The 25120-nt window shown below is 51.3% G+C and overlaps 1 protein-coding gene across 1 annotated transcript in view; it reads left to right on the forward strand.

The window, feature by feature from the left end:
• The window catches only part of LOC141951601 (fer-1-like protein 4), a 40023-nt gene that overhangs the window by 12733 nt on the left and 2170 nt on the right, over positions 1-25120 (forward strand). The window contains exons 16-42 of the mRNA XM_074888085.1: positions 734-932; positions 1701-1821; positions 2480-2580; positions 3124-3211; positions 4503-4619; positions 6644-6796; positions 7053-7236; positions 7796-7920; positions 8331-8465; positions 9675-9848; positions 10091-10207; positions 10563-10724; positions 11039-11198; positions 12258-12361; positions 12749-12880; positions 13495-13543; positions 14656-14762; positions 15119-15250; positions 15976-16086; positions 16527-16654; positions 17147-17317; positions 18110-18264; positions 20051-20229; positions 21307-21392; positions 22317-22415; positions 22708-22949; positions 24747-25027. Coding sequence (XP_074744186.1) covers positions 734-932; positions 1701-1821; positions 2480-2580; positions 3124-3211; positions 4503-4619; positions 6644-6796; positions 7053-7236; positions 7796-7920; positions 8331-8465; positions 9675-9848; positions 10091-10207; positions 10563-10724; positions 11039-11198; positions 12258-12361; positions 12749-12880; positions 13495-13543; positions 14656-14762; positions 15119-15250; positions 15976-16086; positions 16527-16654; positions 17147-17317; positions 18110-18264; positions 20051-20229; positions 21307-21392; positions 22317-22415; positions 22708-22949; positions 24747-25027 — 3812 coding nt within the window. The remainder of the gene's footprint in view (positions 1-733; positions 933-1700; positions 1822-2479; positions 2581-3123; positions 3212-4502; positions 4620-6643; positions 6797-7052; positions 7237-7795; positions 7921-8330; positions 8466-9674; positions 9849-10090; positions 10208-10562; positions 10725-11038; positions 11199-12257; positions 12362-12748; positions 12881-13494; positions 13544-14655; positions 14763-15118; positions 15251-15975; positions 16087-16526; positions 16655-17146; positions 17318-18109; positions 18265-20050; positions 20230-21306; positions 21393-22316; positions 22416-22707; positions 22950-24746; positions 25028-25120) is intronic.

The following is a 25120-nucleotide window of genomic DNA, read 5'->3' on the forward strand; positions in this document are numbered from 1 at the left end:
GAAACTACGGGAACAGTGTGAATCTCCCTCTGACAGCCCGAGTCAGCACTGCAGAACTAAGGTGCCAGCCCTTGCAAAGTTTGTGCCTCCAAGAACTCAGGAAGGATGGGGGGTGAGGCCAGGGAGTGCGCACAGTGCTTTGATGATTACCTTAAAAGTCTGGATGCTCTCCTATGGGATTGGAGATTTGCAGTATCTGTATGAACTGCCTGTTTGGGAAGAGTGGTTTGAAACTCTCCTGGGAAGGCGGGGTGTGAAGAGGTAGAAGGGTTTGGAAGCAAGAAAGGGAAGCAGAGGAGGGGAAGCTGGGATTCTGGGCTTGGCCATGTGGTGCTGAGGGGCTGCAACAGTGGGTGGTGGGGAAACTGGTAGGAGACCAGGTCCAAGCCCCCTAAGCTGGATGGGTGGAGATGCTTGATGTTGAGAAGTCTTCCTGAGTGACTGCTGCTGACCCCAGTGTAGGAGTGTAGATGGCAATTAGCAGGCATTTGGGGGAGCTGGTGGAACTTGGAGGCAGGCACAAGGACTTCTTTGCGTTGTCCAGCTCCCTCTCAGACCTCCTGGTTGTCCATGTGATGCTCGATGGTTGGATGCTACTGAACTGCTAGTTCCAAAAGCAGTGTGTGCCCATGTGCTTCTTTTGGCAGGATGATTGCACTCTGATTTTGCAAGCTAGCAAACTTGTTTAACAGTGATCCCACTTGTCTGTTTACTGTTTAATGCTTAACTTAAGGAAACTATGGCAAAGCTGAAGAGGTTGTGACCAAAGTAGGGAGAAAAGTGGAAAAGGGAGAAGTGAAAGAAGAAAAGCAGCCTTTGCTGGACCCTGGTTCAGATGGTGAGCTGGATGTTGATGTCCTGGCCCCAGCTTCAGCAGCACTGAACAAGTCGGTGACGAAGAGCCAGAGACCAGAGCCCATGGAGTATGACAGGTGAGTCTTTGTCCTTTTTTCCCACTTGCCCTGGTCCTGCCCAGCTTCCCAGGTTGGTTATTCCAGATGTTGTTAGAGGTCTGCTCAGCAAAGCAAGTGCTGTGCAGGTGTTTCTCCTCTTTGCAACCCTGCAGCTTGCCATGGCCTCGCTGACTGCTGTTGCCCATTAGCCCTACAGGCCCTACAGCGTCTGCTTGATGTGTGCAGGTGGCCAAGGACAGGGCCTAAGGGAAACTGTGACCCATCAGTAACAGCAGTTCTTTTTCTGGTTAACAAGCAGCATCCTAAGGGCTTGAATCCAGTGAGGAGGAAGGAAAGGAGTACTCCAGCACATGCTGTCCTATGTTGGGCAGGCAAGACACATACACAAGCTCTTCTGGTGATATGTTTGCTCTGGGAATGCTGCCTGGTTTGTCCCACAGGCCTGGCAATGTCTTGGTGTTTGCATTGTGAGCTCTGTGCCTGCTACTAATCAGTCGCATAGCAGCAAGAAATCTCGGCAGCATCCCACACTCCCATCAGCCTCATTCATCTGGGCACGTGCTGCTCTCTCTGCTAGAAACCCTGAGCACTAGTTTGAGATGGCAAAGGGCAGATCCAGCAGCTTGCATCCATCTCCGTGCTACAGGGCCCAAGACAAGCTGTTCTCTGTGAGGAGGACAGAGCCCAGACACTGCCCCTGTGCTGGGTGTGCAAGCACTGCATTGTGACATGACATGTGCTTTCTGAAAACAGCAGCTGTAACCTTCTGTGCCTGCTGCCCTTTAGGTCATACAGCTGCCTGCCCATGATGCATGAGAAACCCTGCGTGTACGTGTGGAGCTACTGGGAGGATCACACCTGGAGACTCTGCATTTCCAACTGGATTGTCAAGCTGGCAGAGCGCCTGGTAGCGTGTTCAGGGTGTCTGCGGCATGGTCCTCCTGGTGTGCTTTCCTTGTAGCACATGCAGTTGCTCTGTGAGACGTTTGCCTTAAACATCCTCACCCCCCGTGCGAGTCCATGTCTCTGGCAGGGCTCCGTCCCACCTGCCCTTCAGGCGTGGGACAGGGCAGTGAGTGCGGAGCTGCTGCTTGTGCTGTGCCACAGCCTGGTGGAGGCTCCTGGAGGTGTGAGTGGTGCCACATCTGTGATAAAAAACTCCTCTGCTGCTAGTCCTGAGCTGCATGTGCACAGGGGAGATGCTGCTGCCAGCAGACTCCGCCTCAGGCTGTTATCTGCGGGGGGCGGGGTGTGTGTGTGTGTGTACAGTCTCTTCCAAGGGGCTTGTCTTTCTGTTTTGGGCTTAGAAATCCGAAAGCTGAGCTTTGCTGGTGTGTTTCAGTGGGTGCTCAAGGACTGAGACAGAAGGTGTTTTAACAACCAGTGTTAAGGTTATTCCCAGGCTCCAGAGAGTCCCTGGTAGCACAGCACTGACCTGCAGCACTCTCGCGATCCCCAGCTCCGCAGAAGGGCACAAGCCATTTGTGGCAAACACATCCTTGCAATGTTTCACTCTGACCCCACAGCCAGGCACAAGCTCCTTGAATGTTGTGCTTTCCCCACAGGAGCAGGGGCTGGACAGCGTGGAGAAGCTTGTGAGAAGGCCAAAGGCTAAAGCAGAAGAGAGGCTCAGAGAAGTGCTGGAGGAATTTGTAGCTGGATGCAGGTTAGCATGTCCCTGATTTCCTAAGGTTTCTTGTTCTCAGGTTAGGGGGTCGTAGCACGTTCTGCCTGGGCTGTGTGTAGCCTGCTCTCTTGTCCTCTTGAGATGGATGAGTGGAAGGAAACCAGGATGACTCAGGGAAAGGACCCTGCAGCTCTTCAACCTTGGAGAGGAGACCCCAGTCCTGGGAAGCACAGGGACCTCGATGTTCCTGGACTCCTTGGTGTTTCCTAAATGTTAGGACATTTCCTTCACTCTCTTCAATCATGAAGTTTCAATCACTGCCGCTGCCTGGTGGGGTCTTCAGTCCCCAGCCCTGTGATGGCAACAGTAGAGAGGGAGCTTCAGGTGCTGAGCAATCCCCGGTGTACCTTCCGAATCACAAAGCTTGCAGAAGAGAGGGCATTGCAGAGAGGGGGGTTTCTGATGCATCCGGATTAGTACCAGGGAACTGGAGCTTGTGCCCCTGCTGTGTGAGCTGTGCTCTGCCTGCTGGGTGCAGAGGATGTAGAGGATGTGGAGCCTGTGCTGCTTTTCTCATTGCAGGCAATATTCACTCAGCGCAGAGAGAAAAACTATGGCACATCCAAACAACCTCGACAGATGTCGGACGAAATACCTGATGCGCAGCATTGTAAGCTGTGGGACTTGGTGGTGGTGGTGGTGGTAGCCCATGCAATCCCTGCTTTGGGGGGTACTTCTGGAGGACCAGCTAGCGTTGATGCTAAGAAGGAAACCTGGAGCTCAGACTCATGGTATCAGTCGTAGGCTTTTACTGCAGCATCTCCCACTTCTGCTCAGAGCAATAAAGTTTCCAGCACAGGGAACAGAGGCAGGGACTGGCCATAGCTGCCTCCAGCTTTATGCAGATGCTGTGCCCTGATGCCATCCTTCCTCTCCTATGGGGCATGTGTGGCTGAGCACATGCATGTTGCTGCCCTGTAGGTTGCTGGAGGCCTTTTGGTGCAGACTATTCCTGCAGGCAGTTTTAGGGAGCTCACTGACACCCACTGCCCCTGGAAACTCAGCCCGTAGGCTAGGTACCCATCCAGCAGATCTAAAACCAGCCATCCATCTGCCTGTCCCTGGAGAGGGCAACATCTAGGCACTCATAATCCTGCAGACAAAGCCACCTCGCTGAATGAGAGCACAGTTACATACCCTCCAGCACAGCACAGCAGACCATGGCTGTAGTCATAGTCCCCATCAAGCTACAAAGCTTTGAAAGACTGACCAAAATGCAACGACAGCAGCAGGAAGTAAAATTTAGGCACATCTGGGTCCCAGCTCCCTTCCCTCTGCCTCCCCACACATCATCACCTGAGCTATGGTGAAGGTACTCTGCTAGAGGATGAAGGTGAAGGTACACTCTGAGAGGACCAGCCCAAGAGATGAGGCTTCTGGCCTTGTCAGTTTGCACCCTGAATTCCTTCTGGATTTATTATTAGTTTTGGTTCATCACAAAGTCTCTCCTCAGATGTGGACACGAAAGCTCAGCCCTGTCTTCCAGTTTTCTACATCATATTCCCATACTTCTGTGTCCCTAAGTTGCTCCTTGTGCATAGCCTCCCCCAGGCACTATCTGGAGCCTTAGACTACCAGTGTCTGAAATGTTTATTCCTTACGTATCTTTCGGCCCCAAATGATGTAAAAGCTCATGGACTTCTGTTACTGGCTGGTATTGGCAGAACTGATGGGTTACTGGAGTCTCTGGTTCTTGGCACCCTTCACTAAATGTCTCATGGCAGGTTCATGGAGGTTTGCTCCCAGCAGCTGGGGGTGAGCCGTGGTGGAGGTCAGGGTGCGGTGGGGCAGGATGGGTGCAATCAGCACACGGGTATTTCCCCGCAGAGCCCCTGTGAGGGGTGCCAGTGTGGCGTGCCTGGGTCACAGCCGGGCGTGTGACGGCTGTGCTCTCTGTTCAGATCCTGTATGCCAAGCAGGGGCTCCGTGTGAGGCGGCGGCTGACTCGAGCCAATGTCAAGGAGAAGGTTAAGGAGACAAGAAAGGTCCTGGCAAAGCTGCGTTTTTTGGCTAAAGAGGTACAGCTGCTCTCAGGGCACCCTGTTTCTCAGCAGGAGTGGGTATGGGCAAGGAGAGGGCACTGAGCTGGCTGCTTGGGCTCTTGCAAACCCGAGTTGAGGCTTTCCCTCTGCTGTCTTTCCTTGCTGTGTGAAATCCCAGGTTTCAGCTGTTGGAAATTACCATATTTCATGTAATGGTTCTTATGAGGGATGAGGCTTGGCAGCTTTGCAGGTCCCTTGGTGACGGAGCAGGGGTCCAAGCAGCTCAGTGGTGGGTTGGAAGCAGAGCTGGGCCAGCTCCAGGCCCCCTGGACCTCCCTGCCCACTCTGCCAGCCAGCCTGAGGCCGTGCCTACAGTGGCGCTGCAGGCAGCCTGCCTGGGAAAACAGTCTTGTCTGTGCTGCTGCACTCCCACCAGGGACTGGCCGTGGACACTTTCTGCAAATTCAAACTTACATTGAAATAAAGTCTGTCATCCATACCAGACACTCCATTTTCAGAGTTTCACTGGCTCTTTTTTAAGTAACTCTGGAAAATCAGTGCGTTTGTGTAGTGTAAATCAGAATGCAATGTTTGCTGGAGTTAGGTTTGCAGTTTGGAGAAGTCTTTAACTTAAGTAAAGGCAAATGATTTTCACACCTTTAGCAGTGTGAGGGTAGACTTTAACATGAACAAGATGCCACCCCTCACATCACCAGGAGGAGAAGCTGTCCTCAGGCTCTAGCCTCGAAGGCTGGCTGCAGCGGGTTCCCCAGACAGGGAGGAACCTCCTCCCATTTTGCCCCCTGCGTTCGGGTGGGAATGTTGCTGTCTCTGTGGAATCATGCCTGCACACACACTTGCCACTTTCAGTTGCTGCTTGAAGGCTGGTGTTCCTGGTTTGGCTCAGTAATAAATTGCTTGAGCTACGTGTGTACTGAAGATTGCAAGTACAAGTACCAAGCACAAGTGCTTGGCAGGGAAACTGAGATGGGGAAGAGAACTTAGGTTAGAGTTTAGAAGAAGTCATTGCTTCCATCTGTGCATTTGCTTTATTGAAGTCCTGCTCTCAACCTGGGCACTCATGTTGCTGGGATGCCAGCTAACGTAGTTCTTTCCCGTGGATCAGCACTCGGGTTCCTGTCAGAGGGGTGGGGGAAAATGCCACTTCTCCAGTCTTGTGGCTGCTCCCTCTCCCCAGCACAGCATGGGGTTGAGTGCATCCCACTGGTGTTGACTGAAGAACAAGGCGGGTCACAGATCCCTCCAAGAAACCTCCTGTGCTGGTTTTGGCTGGAATAGAGTTAATTTTCTTCGTAGTAGCTAGTATGGGGCTATGTTTTGGATTTGTGCTGAAAACAGTGTTGATAGTACAGAGATGTTTTTGTTATTGCTGATCAGATATTGCAGGGCTTGAGCAGATTCAAGGCCTTTTCTGTTTGTCGCCCCCACCCCACCAGTGAGTAGGCTGAGGATGCACAAGGAGTTGGACAGCTGGGCCCAGCTGACCAAAGGGCTATCCCATGGATTATGGCATAATGCTCAGTGTATAAAGATGGGGGAAGAAGGAAGGGGAGATGTTTGATGGGATGGCATTTGTCTTCTCAAGTAACCATTATGTGTGACAGAGCCCTGCTTGCCTGGAGATGGCTGAGCACCTGCCTGCCCATGGGAAGCGGTGAACGAATTCCTTGTTTTGCTTTGCTTGCATGCGTGACTTTTGCTTTACCTATTAAACTGTCTTTATCTCAACCCACAAGTTTTCTCACTTTTACTCTTCTGATTGTCTCCCCCATCCCACTGAGGGGGGAGTGAGCGAGTGGCCATGGGGGGCTGAGCTGTCAGCTGGGGTTAAACCATGATACCTGCAGAGCTATACTGCAGGGTGGAGGCTTCCAGAAGTATGTGCCCAGCATTAGGCCCTTCATTTGCTTCTGGATCTCCAAATTGCCACGCAGCCAGCGGTCCCTCCTGCGAGGAGATGAAGCTTTCACCGTGTCAGTGGAGGGAGGACAAGATGTGCTGTTTCTCTGCTGTGACATTGCTCTCTTTCCTCCCTCCAGCCCCAGTGCACCCTCCCTGATGTGCTCATCTGGATGCTCAGCAACAACAGGCGTGTGGCGTATGCAAGAGTTCCCGCACAGAACATCCTCTACTCGGTAGTTGAAGAGGAGAAAGGCAAGGACTGTGCGAAGATCCAGACTGTCTTTATGAAGGTAGGTAGTTTTATACCAAAACAGTGTGCTCTTGCTTGCTTCGTGCTGCTTCTCTCTCTTTGCTTTCAGCCCTCCTTCCTGAAATCCTGCAGGTCACAAGTAAACACAGCTCTTACTCCACCACTGCCTTTTGCCTCTGCCAATGTGCTCCTCCATCTCCTGTGCTCTTTGGTTGGTCACTGGCTGATAGTGATCATCTTGGTCTGAAGGGAGCATGGCTGAGATCAGAAACCTGCTGAACCTCCTGTGCTTTCAGGTCCCTGGCTTACACACTGGTGAGATCTTTGCCAAACTGGAAATCTACATGTGGCTTGGGGTAACCAAATATGCAAAGAACTGTTTGACAGAGCTGCCTGAGGAGTTCAAGTACCTCTCTGAAAGCGGACAGGAGATAGCCCAGCTCTCGGCGTACAGCCCTCCCAGCCGGCTCAGCAGAGATGGTGAGTGCAGATGCCACTTTTCCATGGCTTAACCATGAGCAGGAGAGCAGAGAGATGAGAGGTCCTGCCCCAGGGTCAGTGTCCAAGGAGTAGGACCTGATTTATCACCTCCATGTCATCTCCAACGCGTGAGTGGGACAGGCAGGTCCAGTTTGCTCTCATGAGGACGTGTTTGCACCTCACAGCTGGAGCAGCAGCAGGACAGCTGCTTTGTAGGCACCGAATGTGCTGCCAAGCTGGCAATGGGCATGAGGTCTGCCCCTCTGCTGAGGCCTGGTGGTGCTCCCCCACAGCAGATGCTCACAGCAGATCATGGCATATTTGACATGTCATGTCCTTCCCAGAGCTGTCTGGGGAGCCCACTGATCTTGTCTTGCTTCGTCAAACCTTTTGAGATGTGCTGGCCTTCTGAGAACCACAGTGAGTGCCCCTAGAAGTGGTACCCGCTCCTTGCAGGATGTGCCCACTCCTACCTGGCTGGCCCTCTTCTCATGCATTTTTTTGGCTTCACACAGGGCTGGATTGGGGAACTGGGACCTCTTTTCTTTTTTTTTACCAGATTTCAGCTATTTCCAGCTCCGAGCCCATCTGTATCAGGCTCGAGGGATCCTTCCTGTAGATGACAATGGCCTTTCAGATCCATTTGCAAGAGTGGTGTTTTCGACTCATTGCCAGACCACCAGGGTGAGACCGCCTAAACTCTTGCTTCTGCATTCTTGGGGACTTGGGAGAGAAAAATCATCGTGTCCTCACTGACATGTTGAGGGCCAGTGCTGTGGCAGTCCTCCTGGAAACTTTGTAACTCCAGGCAGGAGGTATTTGTGTGCTCTGGGTGGTGTGACTATGTTCAGGGAACATTTGACAAAAGATATATATATCATTGAGCATGGTCTCAAATGTTGATTGGCATGTGCTGGTTGGCCCCAAGTGCTGATTTCATACTTCTACCATCTCCCGTCCTGCCAGGCACCACCAGCTGCGTGCAGCTGTGTGGGAGAGGGGATCAGCCCACGCTGCCTCACTCTCTTTACAGAGTGCATGTGATTTGTTCCCACTGTCTGTGGTACGCTTAGGCCTCCTGTCTCTGTCTGCAGGTGCTGGAGGAGACGCTGAGCCCCATGTGGAATGAGCTACTTCTGTTTGACCAGCTCATTATTGATGGGAAAAAAGAAGAGTTGAAAACAGAGACCCCCATCATTATAATCAACATTTTCAGCCATAATAAATTTGTAAGTATAGCCATGCTGTGCTCCTGCTGTTGTTGCCAGGACAGGGAAGGCAGAGGAGCTCTGTGTGGGTGCTGTGAACGGGCACTTAGGAGCCCCACCTCTATTTGGCTTCCATGACTCAGCTTGATCCTGGTCCATTGGTGGCAGTGAGTCCTGGGGACTCTGGCTGAGGTTGAGACTTTCTGCAGACTTCTGCTATGAGCTGGGGGGAAGCTGCTGGTTGCAGCATGCAGATGACTCAGAGATGCCGCGAGCCAGGGCCTGACGAGTGCTCGGTGGATCCAGGATCTCCTCTTTGGAGAAGAACTGCGCCTCTCACAGCTGCCTGCCCCACTTCCTTGGCAGGCTTATGTTGCAGAGGACTCGTAGCCAGGGGAAGATGATGCAACTCTTAGGGCTGTTCCTCTGTCCCCCAGGTGCCATCTTCCTTCCTCAGTCCTCCCTTTTCTCTCTCATTAGTACTTTGAAGTCACACTCCTCTTCTGGGGCCTCTTTGTTATCATAAGGGGAAGGATGTAACTCACACTGGGTTATCCTGTGTAGCTCAGCAGCTTTCCTGGGTCCATTTCCTGGGCCCCAGTACAAGATAGACACTGACGTACTGGAGTGTGTCCAGAGGAGGCCACAAAGGTGGTTGAGGTTGGAGCACAGGACAGAGTGAAGAGAAGTGGAGACCAGGGTATATTCAGCCTGGAGAAGATGAGGCAAAGGCAGTGTCTTATTGCTGCCTGATGGAAGAGGGTAGAAAAGGTGGAGTTAGACTTCTCTTGGAGGTATCCAGGGGCAGGATGACAGACAATGGACACAAGTTGGAACAAGAAAAAAATCCAACTTGATGTAAGGAAGCAATTTTCTCACAGAGGGAGTTCAAATGCTGGGCCTGGAGCTCAGAGAGCTTGTGTTATCTCTTTTCTTGGAAACATTCAAACCCTGACTGGAGGAGACTCTGAGCAACCTGATCTAGCTTTGATGTCCTATGGTGCTGTTTGCCCAGTTCTGCATGGAGATGGACTGGCAGTTGAGGAGCTGCTACAGGCACATCTCGTCTGCTCCTAGCTCTGGATAGAGCAGAGGAAGTCAAAGCAGAGGATGGCAAGGTGGAACAGTGGTCTTGTGCTGTCCCAATTTGGCTGGAATTAGTGGTGGTCTTTTCTCTGAGGTAGTGATATAATACAGGGATGCTTTGACCCATTCCCCCCTTTCTCGTAGGGCTCCCCTGAGTTCCTCGGCCAGGCCTTTGCCGTCCCACAGGTGAAGCTGGTCGATGAGCCGTACACCAAACCTGCCCTGCAGTTCTTCGATTTCTACAAAGGCGCCAAAGCAGTGGGAGAGCTCATTGCCACTTTTGAGCTGATTGAGCTGGATTACAGTGGCTATTTGGAGGTAATGGGCTAGTAGAAAGCTGCACATGGTTGCCAGCTCTCTGGGAAGATCCGTGTGGGTGAGGGACTGGTTGTATTGGGCCCACCAGAGGATTCCCTTTTGAAAACCACAGCTGGCTTTCAACTGAAGGGAGGCTGCAGGAACAGAGCCTGTGAGCACAGATCAAGAGAGGAGGGAGAGGGGGCATGGCATGGAGTAGAAATGGCTTCATCACTTGCTGTGCCCTGGCTTCACCCGTTCAGCCATCAGTGCCTGAGGACGTGGAGCCCAAGGAGCCTGATTACCTGGGAGACCCCAGTGCTGGACGATTCATCATCCCTGAGGGCATCCGCCCAGTGCTGAAGGAGTTTCGCATAGAGGTGCGCTGTCTTCTACTGAGTTGGCTCCCCACTGGGCTGCCCCAAGCGGACAGCACAGCTCGCCTGTGTAGAGGGCAGGGCTTGGGGAGGGAGTCACATCTGGAGCTCAAGTGTGCCTTTGAGGCCTGATCAGATGCCAGAAATGAAGGTGCTTGACATGAAGGAGAAACAGTCTCAGCAGTTTAACAGCCAGAGCTGTTGGGTGTCTGGGTTGGGAGAGTGGCCTCATGCCTCCCTTGGGGTCTGTGTCCTGCGGGGTGAGGGGGGTGGCAGCACTGCTCAGGGTTGCAGGCTGTGTGGCCATGCCATACCTGGCATGTCTTGAGCAGCCCAGCGACTTCGTGTTGTGCTTCAGATCCTGTTCTGGGGCCTGCGGGACCTGAAGCGAGTGAACTTGTTCGAGGTGGATCAGCCCCAGGTTATCATTGAATGTGCTGGCAAGAAGGTGGAGTCAGAGGTGATCACGACCTACAAAGCGAACCCCAACTTCACCGAGCTGGTCAAGTACATGGACGTGGTGAGTGGGAAGGGGGTCCTGCCACGCCAGGGTGCACCGTGGCTGTCCTGCACCCGTGTGCTGCCTGTCTGTGTGGGGCAAGGTAACAGGAGGGGAGCTGCCCCCAGGATTTTGCTCTCCTGTGGCCACATGATTCAGCTGCAGATCAAAACCTTTGTGAAATTGCCCAAGAGCAGTTTCAGCCATCACCTGTCACTGCAAGGTTTTGGGTTTTGGGCAGAGCTGCAAGGTGCTGTCTGACCTCCCCACATGTGGTGGGGCTGCCACTGGTATCACCCTTGCTCCTGTGAACCCTGTGCATCGTTCTTTTGCAGGAGCTCCCGGAGCAGGTCTATCTGCACCCTCCCCTTAGCATCTTTGTGGTGGAAAAGCGGGCATTTGGGCGCATGGTGATGGTGGGTACCCATGTTGTGTCTGATGTGATGAAATTCTCTCCCAGAGAGCTGGAGGAGGAACCAGAAGATGTGCCTAAAGGTGAGCTGCTTGGCGAGGTTCCCATGGAGGCAGCAAACACGTTCTGCCAGTGGCAGAGATCCCTAGCCCTTTCATTGCCTCCTAGCCAGGCAGCAAAGTCCTCTCCCGAGAGCCATAAAATACCCAGCAAAAGCACAGCATGGGGCAGGTTAGGGTTGGAGACAGGTTGTGACCCTGGTCTGTAGCACTTGGCTCCAGACTGGTGTTCAGGAGGCAGCAGCAGCCAAGTGATGGAGTGCTGTGTAATGGCTGGCATCCCTCTTTGGGGACTGTTTTCTCCAAGGTTAGCTTAACATTTGCTTTCCCAACCCACAGGCGGGACTGTTCATCTGTGGATGTGGCATCTCCTTGGGGTCTCTTTCCCAGGCACTGTTTGCCTTATATTTGTAGAAAGTGGTGGAGGGAGAATGGCTCATGAAGACATCTTAGTCCAGCAGGACATTTAGCTGGGGCTAGATACTAGACAGTAACTTATCCCTGTGGAAAGTTTTTGTCTAGAATCAAAGACGTTTAGCCTGGGGAGGACTGCTGTATTCACCTGTTTCAACCCTGTGTATAGCTGGGCTGGAGAGCTGTTCCTAGTGAGACCTCCATCAAGCTTTAGGGAGCTGATCCACCAAGACCAAGGGTTGAAAGGTTTATGCTTCTCTCACATCATTGGGCCAAGGTCTGTTCATTGGGTAATGGATTCACTAAATAGCTCTGTGATAGCAACAGCCAGACCTCCTGAACTGGAATTGTGTAAATAAATACAGCACAAAGGGGAAGGAGCAAAGGACTGATTGATCTGTGGTTGTTTCCGAGTAGGAAGGTGTATCTCATAAATCTGAATTCCTGGGAGTCAGCAACAAGCATGTTGATGATGGTGGCCAGTCTCAGCACTGTACTTGGATTTCCAGGAATATTTTTGCTGGGTCTGCTATCAAAAGCTTTAAAAGCAATCACATTACAGTGGGGTAACAGGGAGGGCTTTCCTGTGGAATAACAACTGGCCAAAAAGTAGGAAGCAGTGGGCAGAAATAAATGCATGAAACATGAAGCTCCTTCTCTTCCTCTCAGCTCGGAAGGTCTCATCCCAGCGTCTTCCCTCTCAGACCGTTGTAAACATTGGCCTGACAGCGGGTGACCCAGGTTCCAGCACTCACCCCCTGAGTCTTGTGAAGGTGAGTGATGTGTTGGGCCCAGCAAATGTTGAAGCTTGGAAAGCCAAACTGAAGGCTACAAACAAAAAAGAAAGTTCAGAAGTTCAGAGTTAGGTTTCAACCGCCAGTTTTTGCTCTGGACTCAAACACTCCTCTCTCCTGCCTGTTCATCGGCACAGCTGCACGTCTGGGCTCTGGGGCAGGGAGGAGAGCTGCGTTGCCTTGTGCTTTGAAAACTGCTACTTTTGTAGCAAAGCACAAACCTGGGGCTACAGGTGGCTTTGCACCTCCTGTGCTCTGCCTGAAAGCTGAGCCTCTGCCAGAGGCTCCCAGGGCACTAGAGTAGGGTGCACGGGTGTTCTGGGTGGTCATTTCCTCCCTCCGAACCCTTTTCTCTGTTCTTTTAAGGGTCCTTTGCAGAAAATTCCTATCAATAAGCTTGTAAAGAAGGAGGATGAATATGAAGAGGAAAAACCAGAGCTGGAAGAACTAGATTGGTGGTCCAAGTACTATGAGTCCCTGAAGGAGCTGTATAACCAGGTAATCTTTTGTGACAGCTGCCAGCAGAGGGGAAAAGTGACTGCACTGGCTTGAGGAAGATGTTTTCAACAACACTGAGTGTCATAGGAGCCCTCCTGGCATGAATCTGCAGGAAGATGTGGGCTTTTGTGTGTCAAGCACACTTAAGGTAGCCAGGTATCAAACATCCACCAGGCAGACTGATGTCAGCAGGCAATGGATGTTGAACCATCTCTGAAGCTAGGTGCCCAAGTGGTTTTGAGAATGCGACTGGGCTTTTGTTGAGACACTCCTGAAAATGTGACATTGCTGATTTTACCTGCAATACAGAGACTTTCATGCTGCTTACTCTGTCCTGGCTGTCTTCCCAGGATGTGCTATGGGAGCAGGTCTGCCCCAGATTTCCTTCCTTGCCCTGTGTCCCTTAAATCCAAATCAAAAAAGCCAGCAGGAGGATCTGGGTAGAAGAAAAGGTCATTGGCACTCATTGGATACCCTCCTTTAGCATGTTAATGCTAAATGATCTCAGTGCTAGGTATTACTGATTCTGCTGGCAGGAAAGCTTTGTCAGTGTCCTATGCTTGGATGGAGAAGCCTTTGCTGTCAGGGATGTGGGGTGACTGTTTGTGTTTCAGACACGCAGTGATGAGGAAGATGCTGAGAATGATGACCTGAATGATGCAGGTGAGTCCTCTAGCAATACCCAGCTCTTCTGTAGGGAGATTCCAGAGGGTGCTGGGCTTGTAGGAATGGGGTCTGAGCAGGCAATGGCTTTGCAACAGTCAGCAAAAACAACACAAAAGGGTGCAGATGGAAACATTGGCAAGGGCTAACAAAGGCTATTTCAAGTTGAAAACACCAAACTTCCCTCAGAAAAGTTTGGAAGATTGTGTTGAAGCAAGAGCCTTCCTGAGTGAGCAAAAACCTGCAGAAAAATCAGCTGCAAGGATCATGGGATTGTCAGGGTGAGAGCAGGAAGCAAACGTGGGCTGGAGAGAGAGGATGGTGGAGAGGCAAAACTGTCCAGGAGCTGGGCATCACTTTGTGCATGTGGGATACTCATCTGGCACACAGGATTCACTACAAGGTAATGGAAAGACAGTGATAATAAACAGATGATCTGAGAGGAGTGTTACAGCTGTAGGCCAGGTTTGTGGAGGTATAAGCAGTGACTTGCCTAGCAATGACCTGGGGAGGTGAGACAGTAAGTATAGAAATGATGTAAATCCTATTTAAGGAGAGGGCTGGAGGGTACCTGCATGCTATTAGTGCTCAAGGGATCTGGGGTCTTTGGGAAATGGGGCAAGGATGCACCCTCTCTTGGGTTGCAGTTGCCCCAGAGAAGGGTCTGGCTATGCTCTCTCCAGGCACAGCTGCCTGTGGCCACAGTGGTAGTGGTGCTTCTGTTAGACATCCACCCAAAACAGCAGTCTGTCAAATAAGCATCTGTCCAAAGAAGAGGGTTAGCTCTCATTTGTGCCTTCCCTGATGCACCTGTGGGCTGGTCCAGCCACCTTCCTCCATTTGGTCTCTGCCCACTTCCTCCCTAAACAGTAGCCATGCAGGCAGGTAAGTCTGTGCAGATTTTTGTCCCCCCACCCATCCAGCCATGCCCTGCTGGGCAGCCTGAGGTGCTGTAAGGACACCTGTTACAGACAGCAGTAGCTCCAGTTACCCTGACACAGGCCAAAGCCCTGGATGAAAGTGGAAGCTGTTGCTGGGGTCACTTCACAGACAGACACTTGAGATGATGGGAGAGCTCAGAGCATTTCCTAATCTCCTATTGCCATTTCTAGATGGAGGGAATTTAAATGCATCCTCCATTGACATGGAAGCAGAAGATGAGGCAGTAGTTGAAGCTGAACCTGCTCGACCCAAGAGGAAGCTCATCGCCACTCTTCAGGTGATTATTGGGGTGACAGATCTGGCTTCTTTCAATCCTGGCCCTTTGTCCATGTCATCCTCACCTCCCTGCAGTGGAGGTTAGACTGGGAGGAGAACCTGCAGTGTGCACTGGGCCCCCATCATTGCTAGGCTTTGAAACAGCCCGTGAGACCTTGGAGCCAAGCTGGGGTGTGTGTGCACATCTGAGGATGGACGTGGGGGGATAAGGGAAAACCATAACACCTTGCACAGGGTAATACAGGTGTAAGGTAGGACCAGGGGAAATGGTTGAAGCAGGGAAAGGATGGTGTTTCTGAATCTCCTCTCCTGTAAAATGCCAGGAAAAGGCCCCAAATTACTTTCTACTTATTTCAGATCTACAACTCTGAGCTGGAAAATGAGTTTGATAATTTTGAAGACTGGCTGTGTATTTTCCCCCTTCATCGTGGCAAAGCAAATGAGGATGAAGATGGAAACGAGGATGAACATTTTGTGGGGAAGTACAAGGTACTGTATCATTTGAATGACATTTATGCTGCATGTGGAAGAGAATCCTTAGGACAACCTATGTTTCAGTGCATGCCAACACCAGCAAAGCCTTGGAGAGTGCACATGTGTGCAAGGTGATGTGAGGCCACGGTGTGGCACAGCCAGGGTACTGTTGGTGCCTGTTGAAGCAGTTGTGTACTGTGGTCCTTTGTTAGTTGATAAATGCACCGATTTAGATTTTTTAGCTCTTGTAAGGAGAAAGCATGAAGCATAAAGGACTCATTCTGGCTGGGGCCTCTGGGTATGTTCAGTATGCAAATAAGAATTAGTGAGCTTCACTGGCTTTAAAATTAGTAAAACTTGTTTAAAAGAGGCATCATCCTCTCACCCAGGAGCTCGTGAAGACTCTGAAATATCAACTACAGAAGCTGATTTAAGAAGGTCCCTAGAAAACCTTTGGTGCCCCCTGCCTTTGGCAGCCCAAAGTGCCTGGAGATGTTCAGATCTGGCATTGGCAGTGGTCTGACAGCCTGCAGATTAACTTGCAAACAGGGACCTGGGCCACGTGAACATGACAGTGCCTTTGGAAAGGACTGTCCCCATGGGCAGAGGGTGTCTGTGGTCTGCACGGGACAATGGCTCTGATTTTCCAGTTGGCAGGTGAAGCTGGTCTTGGTGTCTCCAATCCCACCCGAGATATTCTCTTTTGTATCTAGCTGTTACTTGCAATGTCTTTTCTGCAGGGTTCCTTCTATGTCTACCCCACTGAGGAAGCCGGCACGGAGCCCAAGGTCTCCCAGGGCGTTCCAAGGAACAGACCCATCAAGGTTCTTGTAAGAGTTTACATTGTTAAGGTAAGTCTCTGGTGGTGGTGGCAGTAATGCTTGGAGGTCTGTCCCTCCCTGTGGACCTCCTGCCATTCTCTGCTTGGTAAATACGAGCAGTGGCACTTGTGAAAAGCTCAATGCTGACTTGAAGGCTCTGCCAGATCGGTGGAAGTCAGTTACATCTTGTCCACGGGGAGCCTTCCGTGCTTTGTAGCTTCAGGAGGTGCTAAAAATCCAGATGGGCATTTCTTGGCTCCTCTCAGTGAACAAGTAGGTGGGCTAATGGCTGGAGACACCGGTGTCTTGTTGAGTGGGGATCTGCATGAGCACAAATGCCTGTTTCACTGCTGGGGCAGCTGCTGAAGGGACCTGCCCAGCGAGCCTGGGTGGTCTCAGGCCTGTGCAGTGTTCCTTGTGCAGGTTGCTCTCTGCAGCTGATTTATGGCTGTACCTCTTGTATGTTCCAGGCTACGAACCTGTCTCCAGCAGACCCCAATGGCAAGGCAGACCCCTACGTAGTGGTGACTGTGGGGCAGGAGCAGAAGGACACAAAGGAGCGATACATCCCAAAGCAGCTCAATCCTGTGTTTGGAGAGTATGCAGAAAGTTTTCATCTAGCAGGTTTAATAGGAATAGTGCAAATCCGGGGCTCAGGCTGTGACTCAGCATGTGTCATCTTCTGTTCCTTTCTGCTGGAGAATCTTGTGCTGTAACACAAAAGTCCCAGGCACATCTCTTGCCTCTGGCTGACACAGGAGCCATAAGTGGTTTGGGTTAGGAGGGGAGCACTCCCAGGGGCTTGATTTAACAGACAAAGTAGCAAGCCAAGCAGCAACAGAGCATTGGAGAGCTTTTTCCCTGGCTCAAGGACCTCTATCCAAGGACATACATTCCTGGAAAAGTAACTCCGTTGTTTGAACATGAGCACTGAAAACTGCACACAATGAACTTATAGAGAACCAAACTCTATCAGAGGTCTTTGAGTTGTCAAATGCAGCTCTTAAGTGTGTAGGATGATCGAAGCAGAGCATGTGTTTCATTTCCATCCTCTTTGCTAATTGCACTCTCCCTGTCTGCTTCTGTCCAGAGTTGTGGAGCTGACAGTCTCCTTTCCCATGGAATCAGAACTCACTGTGGCAATATTCGACCATGATTTGGTTGGTTCTGATGATCTGATTGGGGAGACCAAGATTGACTTGGAGAATCGATTCTACAGCAAGCACAGGGCCAACTGTGGAGTGGCTTCTCAGTATGACATGTAGGTACCAGTGTGACACGTTAGCACCATGAGATGCATTCTTCTTGCCTACCGTCCAGGTGGGTAAGAGAGCACCTCCAGTTCTGCAGGACGGAGCTTGCACCCACAGTATCCTTTGAGCAGGTGCCCCACAGATTCTCTACAAGTTACACAGATAACTCCATCTCCTTTAGACTCCTACCAGCTTCCCGTGATAGCTCTAATTCCTACTGTGGATGAATACATTTTGCATATAGTAGCAAAAAATTCTTTAATGCTTTCATATTGGTATTCTGTGAGAAAAGTGCTCGCTTGACATTGATGTGATTTTGACCCCTTTCAGAAAGTAGGGCGGTTTCTCTGGCAGTAGCTAATTCTGTGAGCAGCAAGACTCATGACATTTGTTTTCCTTTGGCCTCATTCAGTATGGATTCTCTTGTGTTTTTGGCCAGTTTTCTGTAAACTTCTCTTCTCCTACCCCACTATTGGAGAATTAGCTATGGACATGAATTTGAGTCCACAGTACTGCTCAAATCTCTCTTGCACTTACAAGCTGCAGCTGGAATTTTTCCTCTTGCTGCTCTGAAGCTAATGGTTCTGTGGGGTGCAAGCCTGGCTTCTTCTAGGGGAGGAGAGCTTGTTAAGTTTTTCATTCATTAAGCTTTTGTGTGCCTGTGGTTTTCCCAGTGAAAGTCTAAGCAGGGACTTGGTGGCATAGCCTGTGCTGTAGGGAAGGCAGGGTATTTCACAGCCTAGGAAAAAACCTGTTGTGTCTAATCTGAAGATGTTCTCAATGTTCTCTCTTCCATGCAGAAATGGCTACAACATGTGGCGAGACGCTTTCAAGCCCACACAGGTCTTGGATAGTTTATGCAAGAAAAACTCGCTCCCTGCAGCAGAGTACAGACGGGAGGAGGTCAAAGTGGACAATAAAATATTCAAGGTCCCTCCAGAGGCTTTTCCTGAAGGTACAGAGCTTGGAGAACAATGACTGCTCCCTTAAACAGCTTCCTGTGCTCAGCAATGGATGTGCTGGTGCGAGGTCTGGGAGTGCACCGGCCTCTCTTCCCCGCAGTGTCCAGACTGGCTGTCTTCACTCTCTGCCCTGCATGGCCCAGCTTTCTGGGTCACCACGGGGAGCATCCTTGGTGCTCAGTGGCCTGGTTTCAGTGGATGATGGTGTTGCACTGGGGGAAGGTGTGATCCAGGCTATTAGGTCCCAAAGTGGCTTCTCAGACAGTGGGTGGAGCGAAGTGAACCTGCGTGCACGGCAGCGATGTGCACGGGCATTTGATGGCTTGTGCAGCCAGAGAAGATGTAGCTTATTCTGGTGGCTGACACTGGCACAAAGCTGTACCTCCATCTGCTTGTGATCACCATCAGAAGGATACTGGTGTCCTTCTATTTTTTGGTTTTTTGAGGGGCTTTTTCAGTGTCCTTTCCTGTTTTTAGCTGGCTTTGTCCTTCAGGGATGCTCTCTGCTTCTGGTGGCTTTGCCTTGGGTGACTCCCCACTGCTCCTCACTACTATTGATTTCCTCCTTGTGGGCAGCTTCTGCTTCTCCTCTGCTGTTTTAATTTCTTCCTCACTACTGTTACAAACCCTGAGCCAGGGCCACGGGTGTCAAAGAACACAGCAACCTTTCATGCCCTCCACCAGCAGCGATGGAGAACTTCCCTGAGCGCAGGCCTGTCCCTGATGCGCACATTCCCTCCAACACTTGCGCAATTGAATCCAGCCTGGAGGAAAAGATGGAGTGGATGTGGCCCACTTGTGGATGGCTGGGTCCTACAAGGCAATGCTGCGTAGCCTGCAGGAAGGATGATCCCTGTGCCCGACCTGCTGGGAGAGGGGGGACCCACGTGTATGGCCAGCTTTACCTTCTGCTTGTTTCAGCGCTACTGTTCCTTAGCTTTCTGCTGGCCTCTATGGCTTATGTCATGAAGGGGAAAAATATCCTGCTCAAGGGAGGACAAGGAGCCTCCAAAAGCCCTTTTCCCCTTTTCTCAGGTCACTGGGTAGCTGGGAAGGGAGAAACGTGCTCTCCTGGTGTTCCCCTGAGAGCCAGCCCTGGTTCAAACATGGCTACAGTTGGTGCCCCGTGAACCTCTGCTGTGCTCAGGGACTGCGTGGGACAGTTTCAGTCTCAGACTGATCTCCAAAGGGCAGATGCTCTCCATAAACCCAGGGGTGGGTTGGTCATTGTGTCCTCACCTGTTGGTTCCTGCTTTTCTCCCCACCAGCAGGATTTGATCTTGAACTGCCATTTGGCTTCACTGTACCAAATGAGTCAATTAATCACTCAGACTGTTAATTAATGGAGAGCACAGCTGCATGTCACTGCCAAGTGACAAGTGGTGCTTTCCTGGAGCACTTCTAGGGTAAAACCTCTCATCCATGGATCTGTTGGCACTACCACAGTGACATGGGGACTTAAACTGCCCCAGAGAGTCACATCCTCCTCAGTGTCCCTTGGATCCTTTTCCCAGGGACACAGTAAATTCTTTTTTGCCCCTTTCCTCTTATTTCTCTTAGCTTGTTTGTCTTCCTGCCTACAGTTTTCCTCATCACTGCAACATATTGAACTTACTCCTTTCATCCTTGCCCTCCTGCTTTTCCCCATTTTGTTTTTCTGGTGAGGTGCTTGCTTGCCCAGTCCATCATCTTCCCTTATTTGTGCCTGTGACTAACATTCTGACGTGGCTCTTGCTGGCCAGACGCCTTCATCTTCTACCTGGCTGTGTCCTGCTGCAGAGGCCTATGTGAGGAACAGGAGAGGAGTGGCAGATGAGAACTGGTCAGTGGATGATGAACATAAGGCTTTGTACGTCCTGCAGCACTGGGAAGAGATGCCAGGATATGGGTACAAGTTGGTACCAGAGCATGTGGAGATCCGGTCCCTGTACAACCGGGAGAGCCCTGGGCTTGTGCAGGTGAGATGTGTTTCCTTGCCCAGCCTAGGCACTGCTCTGGGGAAGGACCTTTGGGGCAGCTGGTTCCCAGCCCCCTGTCTGGTCCCCTGTTGTCCTTCTGTCTCCTCATCATGGGATGTATCCCATGTGTTGCCCCTTCCTGGGTGGGCCATTGGAGCTGTGTCTGTGGATGACTGGCCCTGCTATGAAGTGAGGACTGTCGTCCTTTTGTGTCCTTTGCTCAGATCCACCCTCCAACCTCTCACAGTGCTTCTGAACACCCTTTCCTCAAGGGGCCTCTGTCCATTGATGTTGTGGTCACAATGCCGGTGGCCCAGAGTCCTCTCTGTCTCCTCAGGCCATGTAGCACTGCTTTGATGAGGATGCTGTGTGGGTGGCAAGAGACCTGCTCTGCCTTCTGAGCCCTGCCACCATGCACCATGGTGGGTGGTAGTGTCCTTGCCTATCCCTGCCTCTTCCTCTGCTTTGTTCCCTATCACTGCTGCTTTGTTCCCCTGCAAGAGCCCCATTGTGCCCCCTTGGCTTCTCCCTGAGGGCACGACATAACTGCTGGCTGGAGGAGAAACATTAGTCCTCAGTTTTATGTAGTGCAGTGATCTGAGCTCAACCATTTCAATGTCCTGCACTGAACATGTCCTGTTCCCTCGGGTACCGGAGGTCTGTAACAAAGCAGAGCTCTACAGTCACTCTGGCTTTGGTCGGCATTGGAAATGCATGTGGGGAGGGGAGGGTCAGACCCATCACTTTTTAGTTTTCTTGGTTATGCTGAAATGTTGCATCGTTGTATGCTTCTTACTAAGACACAGGGACACATTTGCCTCTGTTTGAAACAGACTCAGTTCAGCTGAAATGTTTCTTCTTGGGAGCAGGGTGGGGAGGGAAATAAGCAATTTTTGGTAATTTTAATTTTTTCCTTATCTAAAACCCAGTCACACATCACTCTCAAGTGCTGGGGGTGGAGAGAGCCAAGCAGTGGCTTTCTGGTGAGAGCTTTCCTTGCAGGACCAGGCCCTTGCTCCTTGAAGAGCTGAAGGATGATCTGTCTTTTGAGGTCTCTCTGCTGTCTTCTCTCGTCAGGGCTCCCTGCACATGTGGATTGACATGTTTCCAAATGACGTCCCTGCACCGCCGCCTGTCAATATCAAGCCACGACTGCCTGTCAGGTAGCACCCATGCAAGTGGGGCTGGGGCTCACGAGCCAGCATGGAGGGTCAGTGTCCCTCGCCATGCCTGCTGGGATGTGCCACGGTGTCCTGCCCAGGCTGACGGTCTGTGCTAGCCTGGCATGCAGCCCTCCTCTCTGCTTCAGCTATGGCTGTGGAATGGTCCCTTGGGTGTATCAGCATGGGGCATAATCTCTCCAAGGCTAGACATAAAGGTGATAGAAATCCAGGTCAGAGCTACTCATCTAGCTCTATTTTGGCTAGTGGACAGATGCCCTCTGGATGCCTGGAGAAGTGAAGTTGGAGATCTGCCGTTTTCAATGATCTAATGGGGCTGTTGAGATGGTGGGTCCAGATTCTTCTCAGAGGTGCGCACGAAAGGACAAGAGATAATTGACACAGATTGCAGCAAGGGAAGCTCCCTGGATATAGGGAAAACATTTTCCCAATGAGAGTGAAGCTACCCTGGGATAGGGACGGAGTGACCCAGAGAGGTGCTAGGATATCCATCCCTGGAGCTACTCAAAGCTTGTGCAGACAAGGCCCTGAGCAATCTGATCTACTGTGAAGTTAGAGCAAGAGGTTGGAGGAGAGACTGCAGAGGTCCCTTCCTGCCTAAGCCTTCCTGTGCTCCTATGGCTAGGTGGTGCTGGGTGGGTTTCCCACACATCAGGGATTTGCATTGCAAAAGCTGCTTGTTTTGACTGTGGGTGTTTGTCTTGTGGCGTTGTAGCCCCCCAGGAAGGGCTTTGTGCATGGCAGCAAGACTGCTGGACTGTGTTTGACCAGAGGAGCCCTGGCAGGGGAGACCACAGTGCTAGGAGGGTTCGAGTCCTCCTGCTCTGCCAGTGTGGGTTTGACCCGCCCTCCCAGACACCAGGGACGAGAGCATGTGTCCCATTCACCTCTGTGTCCTTCCCACAGCTACGAGCTGCGTGTGATTATCTGGAACACGGATGATGTGATCCTTGATGATGTCAACCCAATAACAGGAGAGCCTTCCAGTGACATCTACGTGAAAAGGTCTGATGGAAGCCAGAGGGAGGCCAGAGCCTGGCTGTCCTGCTACTTGCCCTGCCCCACACCCTCAGTGCCTTCTCTGAACCTCTGCTCCTCCCTGCCTCAGCACAAGGTGCCCCACTCCAGTCCCCTGTGTGGACTGCTGTAATCCCCAAGATGTTGGTTGGGTGTTGGCCCAGTTTGGCTCTTTGACTTTTCCTTTCCTGCCACCCCATGGGGTTCAGTCTCTCCATGCTTCCGCTCTGCCTTTGGGGCTGGGTGACAGGGGTAGGAGATAACTGAGTTTTTTCTGCAGCTGGATAAAGGGTCTTGACCACGAGAAGCAGGAGACGGATGTTCACTTTAATTCCTTGACCGGGGAGGGCAATTTCAACTGGAGGTTTGTCTTCCGCTTCAACTATCTCCCGACCGAGAAGGAGATAACCTACAAGAAGAAGGACTCTGTCTTCTCCGTGGAGGAATCAGAGTTTCGGGAACCAGCTGTTCTGGTCCTCCAGGTCTGGGATTATGACAGGATTTCAGCTAATGACTTTCTAGGTATGGTGTGACCTGCTGGAAGTGGGGTGATCTGTCCCTCATCTTTCTGGAGTATTACAGCATTTCCCCCAGGGCCCAGCTCTCTGAGAAGGGACACCAGGAGCATCAGATGAAGCTCTCAGCTCAGCGGTCACCTGGGCTGTTTTTTCACATGTGAGCTGGGCTGTTTTTTCATAGGCAGAGCCTGGAGATATGCACCTCTCCTACACAGACATGTTGAGCTTGCATGTTTGTCCTAGGGCCTGTCATGCCACAGGACTTCCAGGTTCTGCTTCCTCACAACCTTTCTGATAAACTTACTTGTTTTCCCTGCTCTCACTTAGATCTGAAGATCCAAAGACTTGGCCAAAGAGCAGATTTCCTAGGAGCTTATGTTGTGGGCACAGGGATTGGCAACCTTTGCAAGACCATTTGCACTTGAGTTGCAGCATCCCATCACTGGGGCCTCGGAGCTCCCCAGCTGCCTGGTACTTCCCAGTAACCAGACCTGCTGAGCTGGTGGTGATTCCACCCACACTATGTTAGCACAAATGCTGCTGCTTCTCTCCTGCTTCTGCTGCCATCCTTAAGTTTGTAGCACTCCGTTCAGTTGTCCCTTCCTTCTTCAACTTTGGCCTCCCCATTAAAATGCAGCCCCTCCATGAGGCACTTCCAATCATGATTGGTTCATCCATGCTGATCAGGCACTGAAGAAAGCATTAGTCAGCAATCCAAATGATTCCTGGCCTATACAATCTCAGGAACATCTAGGCAGGAAGGGGCTTCTGCAGTCTTTATTGCAACCTCTTGCTCCAGGCAGGGCTAGATGCAATGTAGGTCAGGTTGCTCAGGGCCTTGTCTGGGTGAGTTTTGAGTATCTCCAAGGATGGAGATCCCAGCACCCTTCTGGACCCCTTTTCCTGGATGCACCATTCTTAGAATTCTCAAATGTATTTACTTGCAACAACTTGTGTTGTCTTACATGCTTTCATCATCCACTTCTGAGGAGAGTCTAGCTCCATCTGCTCTATAGCTTCTTTTAGGCTGCGGGAGATGCAATAAGATCTCTCCCTTGACCTCTCTTCTCTGGGTTGAACATGTATGGGTCTCTCAACCCATCCTGCTATACACATAACTCCAGCCTTGACCATCTCAGCCACTGGACTCTCTAGTTAGTTGACACTTTTCTTGTGTTGGGGGCCCAAAACTGGACACTGCATCCAAATGCAGTCTCACCAGAGCTGAGTGGAGGAGAACACCCACATCCCTTGGTTGCTGGCTATGCTTTTGCCAATACAGACCAGGATGTGATAAGACTGATTTGTTGTGAGGGCTCAGTGCCAAAGTGGGAGAGGAGCTTCTTCCAAGGAAGACGGGGGCGCAAGGCCAAGCAGGGAAATGAACTGAGGCTGTTTCAGATGTAAACCAGACTTGAAACATTTAGAGAGTTTCCCAGATTTTATAATTTTTTACTGACATTTGCAGGAACTAGAGGGGAAGAGGAGCTTGGACATGTGAGGAGAGTAGGGTGGGACGTGCTAAAGGAGTGAAAATAACCCACTGTACCACACGCAAACCAAACTGGCCACATCAGAGACAAGACCTGTGGCTCTGCTTCTTAGTCTCTAACTCTTGGGCTGGTCCTTTCTTATGCTGAGCTTCAAATTCTCCACCTGTAAATGTGCGGGCCTCTACTAGATCATTGCAGCAGCTGGGACCGACTCGTGGTGGTGGGAGTGTAGCTGAGACAAAGCCAAATGGTGTGTGGGTCTGACCTCAGGATTTCACCGTGAGCTCTCCTCTTCACTGTGCCTGCAGGCTCCATTGAGCTGAAGCTGCATGACATGGTGAGGGCAGCCAAGAGCTCAGAGCATTGCACCATCAAGATGGCCAAGGAGAATGCAACACCTCGCTTCTCTATCTTCCGAAACAAACGCATGAGAGGCTGGTGGCCCTTCATCAAACTCAAAGATCAAGAAGATGAGGAGAGAGAGGAGAGGGAGGAGAAGCAGAAAAAGAAGAAAAAGAAGCGGAGCAGCTCAGTCAAACCAGAGGACGTGGAGTTCACAGACCCCAGTGGGAACAAGTACCTCCTGACGGTAAGGCAGGGTGCTGGCACAGGTGAGCAGAGAGCCACTGTTTTGCCTCTGCCTTGACATGGCAACCTGTCCTGCATGCACATAACCTACAGA

Source organism: Strix uralensis, chromosome 18, assembly GCF_047716275.1.
Source record: "Strix uralensis isolate ZFMK-TIS-50842 chromosome 18, bStrUra1, whole genome shotgun sequence".
In the NCBI taxonomy this organism is placed as follows: Eukaryota; Metazoa; Chordata; class Aves; order Strigiformes; family Strigidae; genus Strix; species Strix uralensis.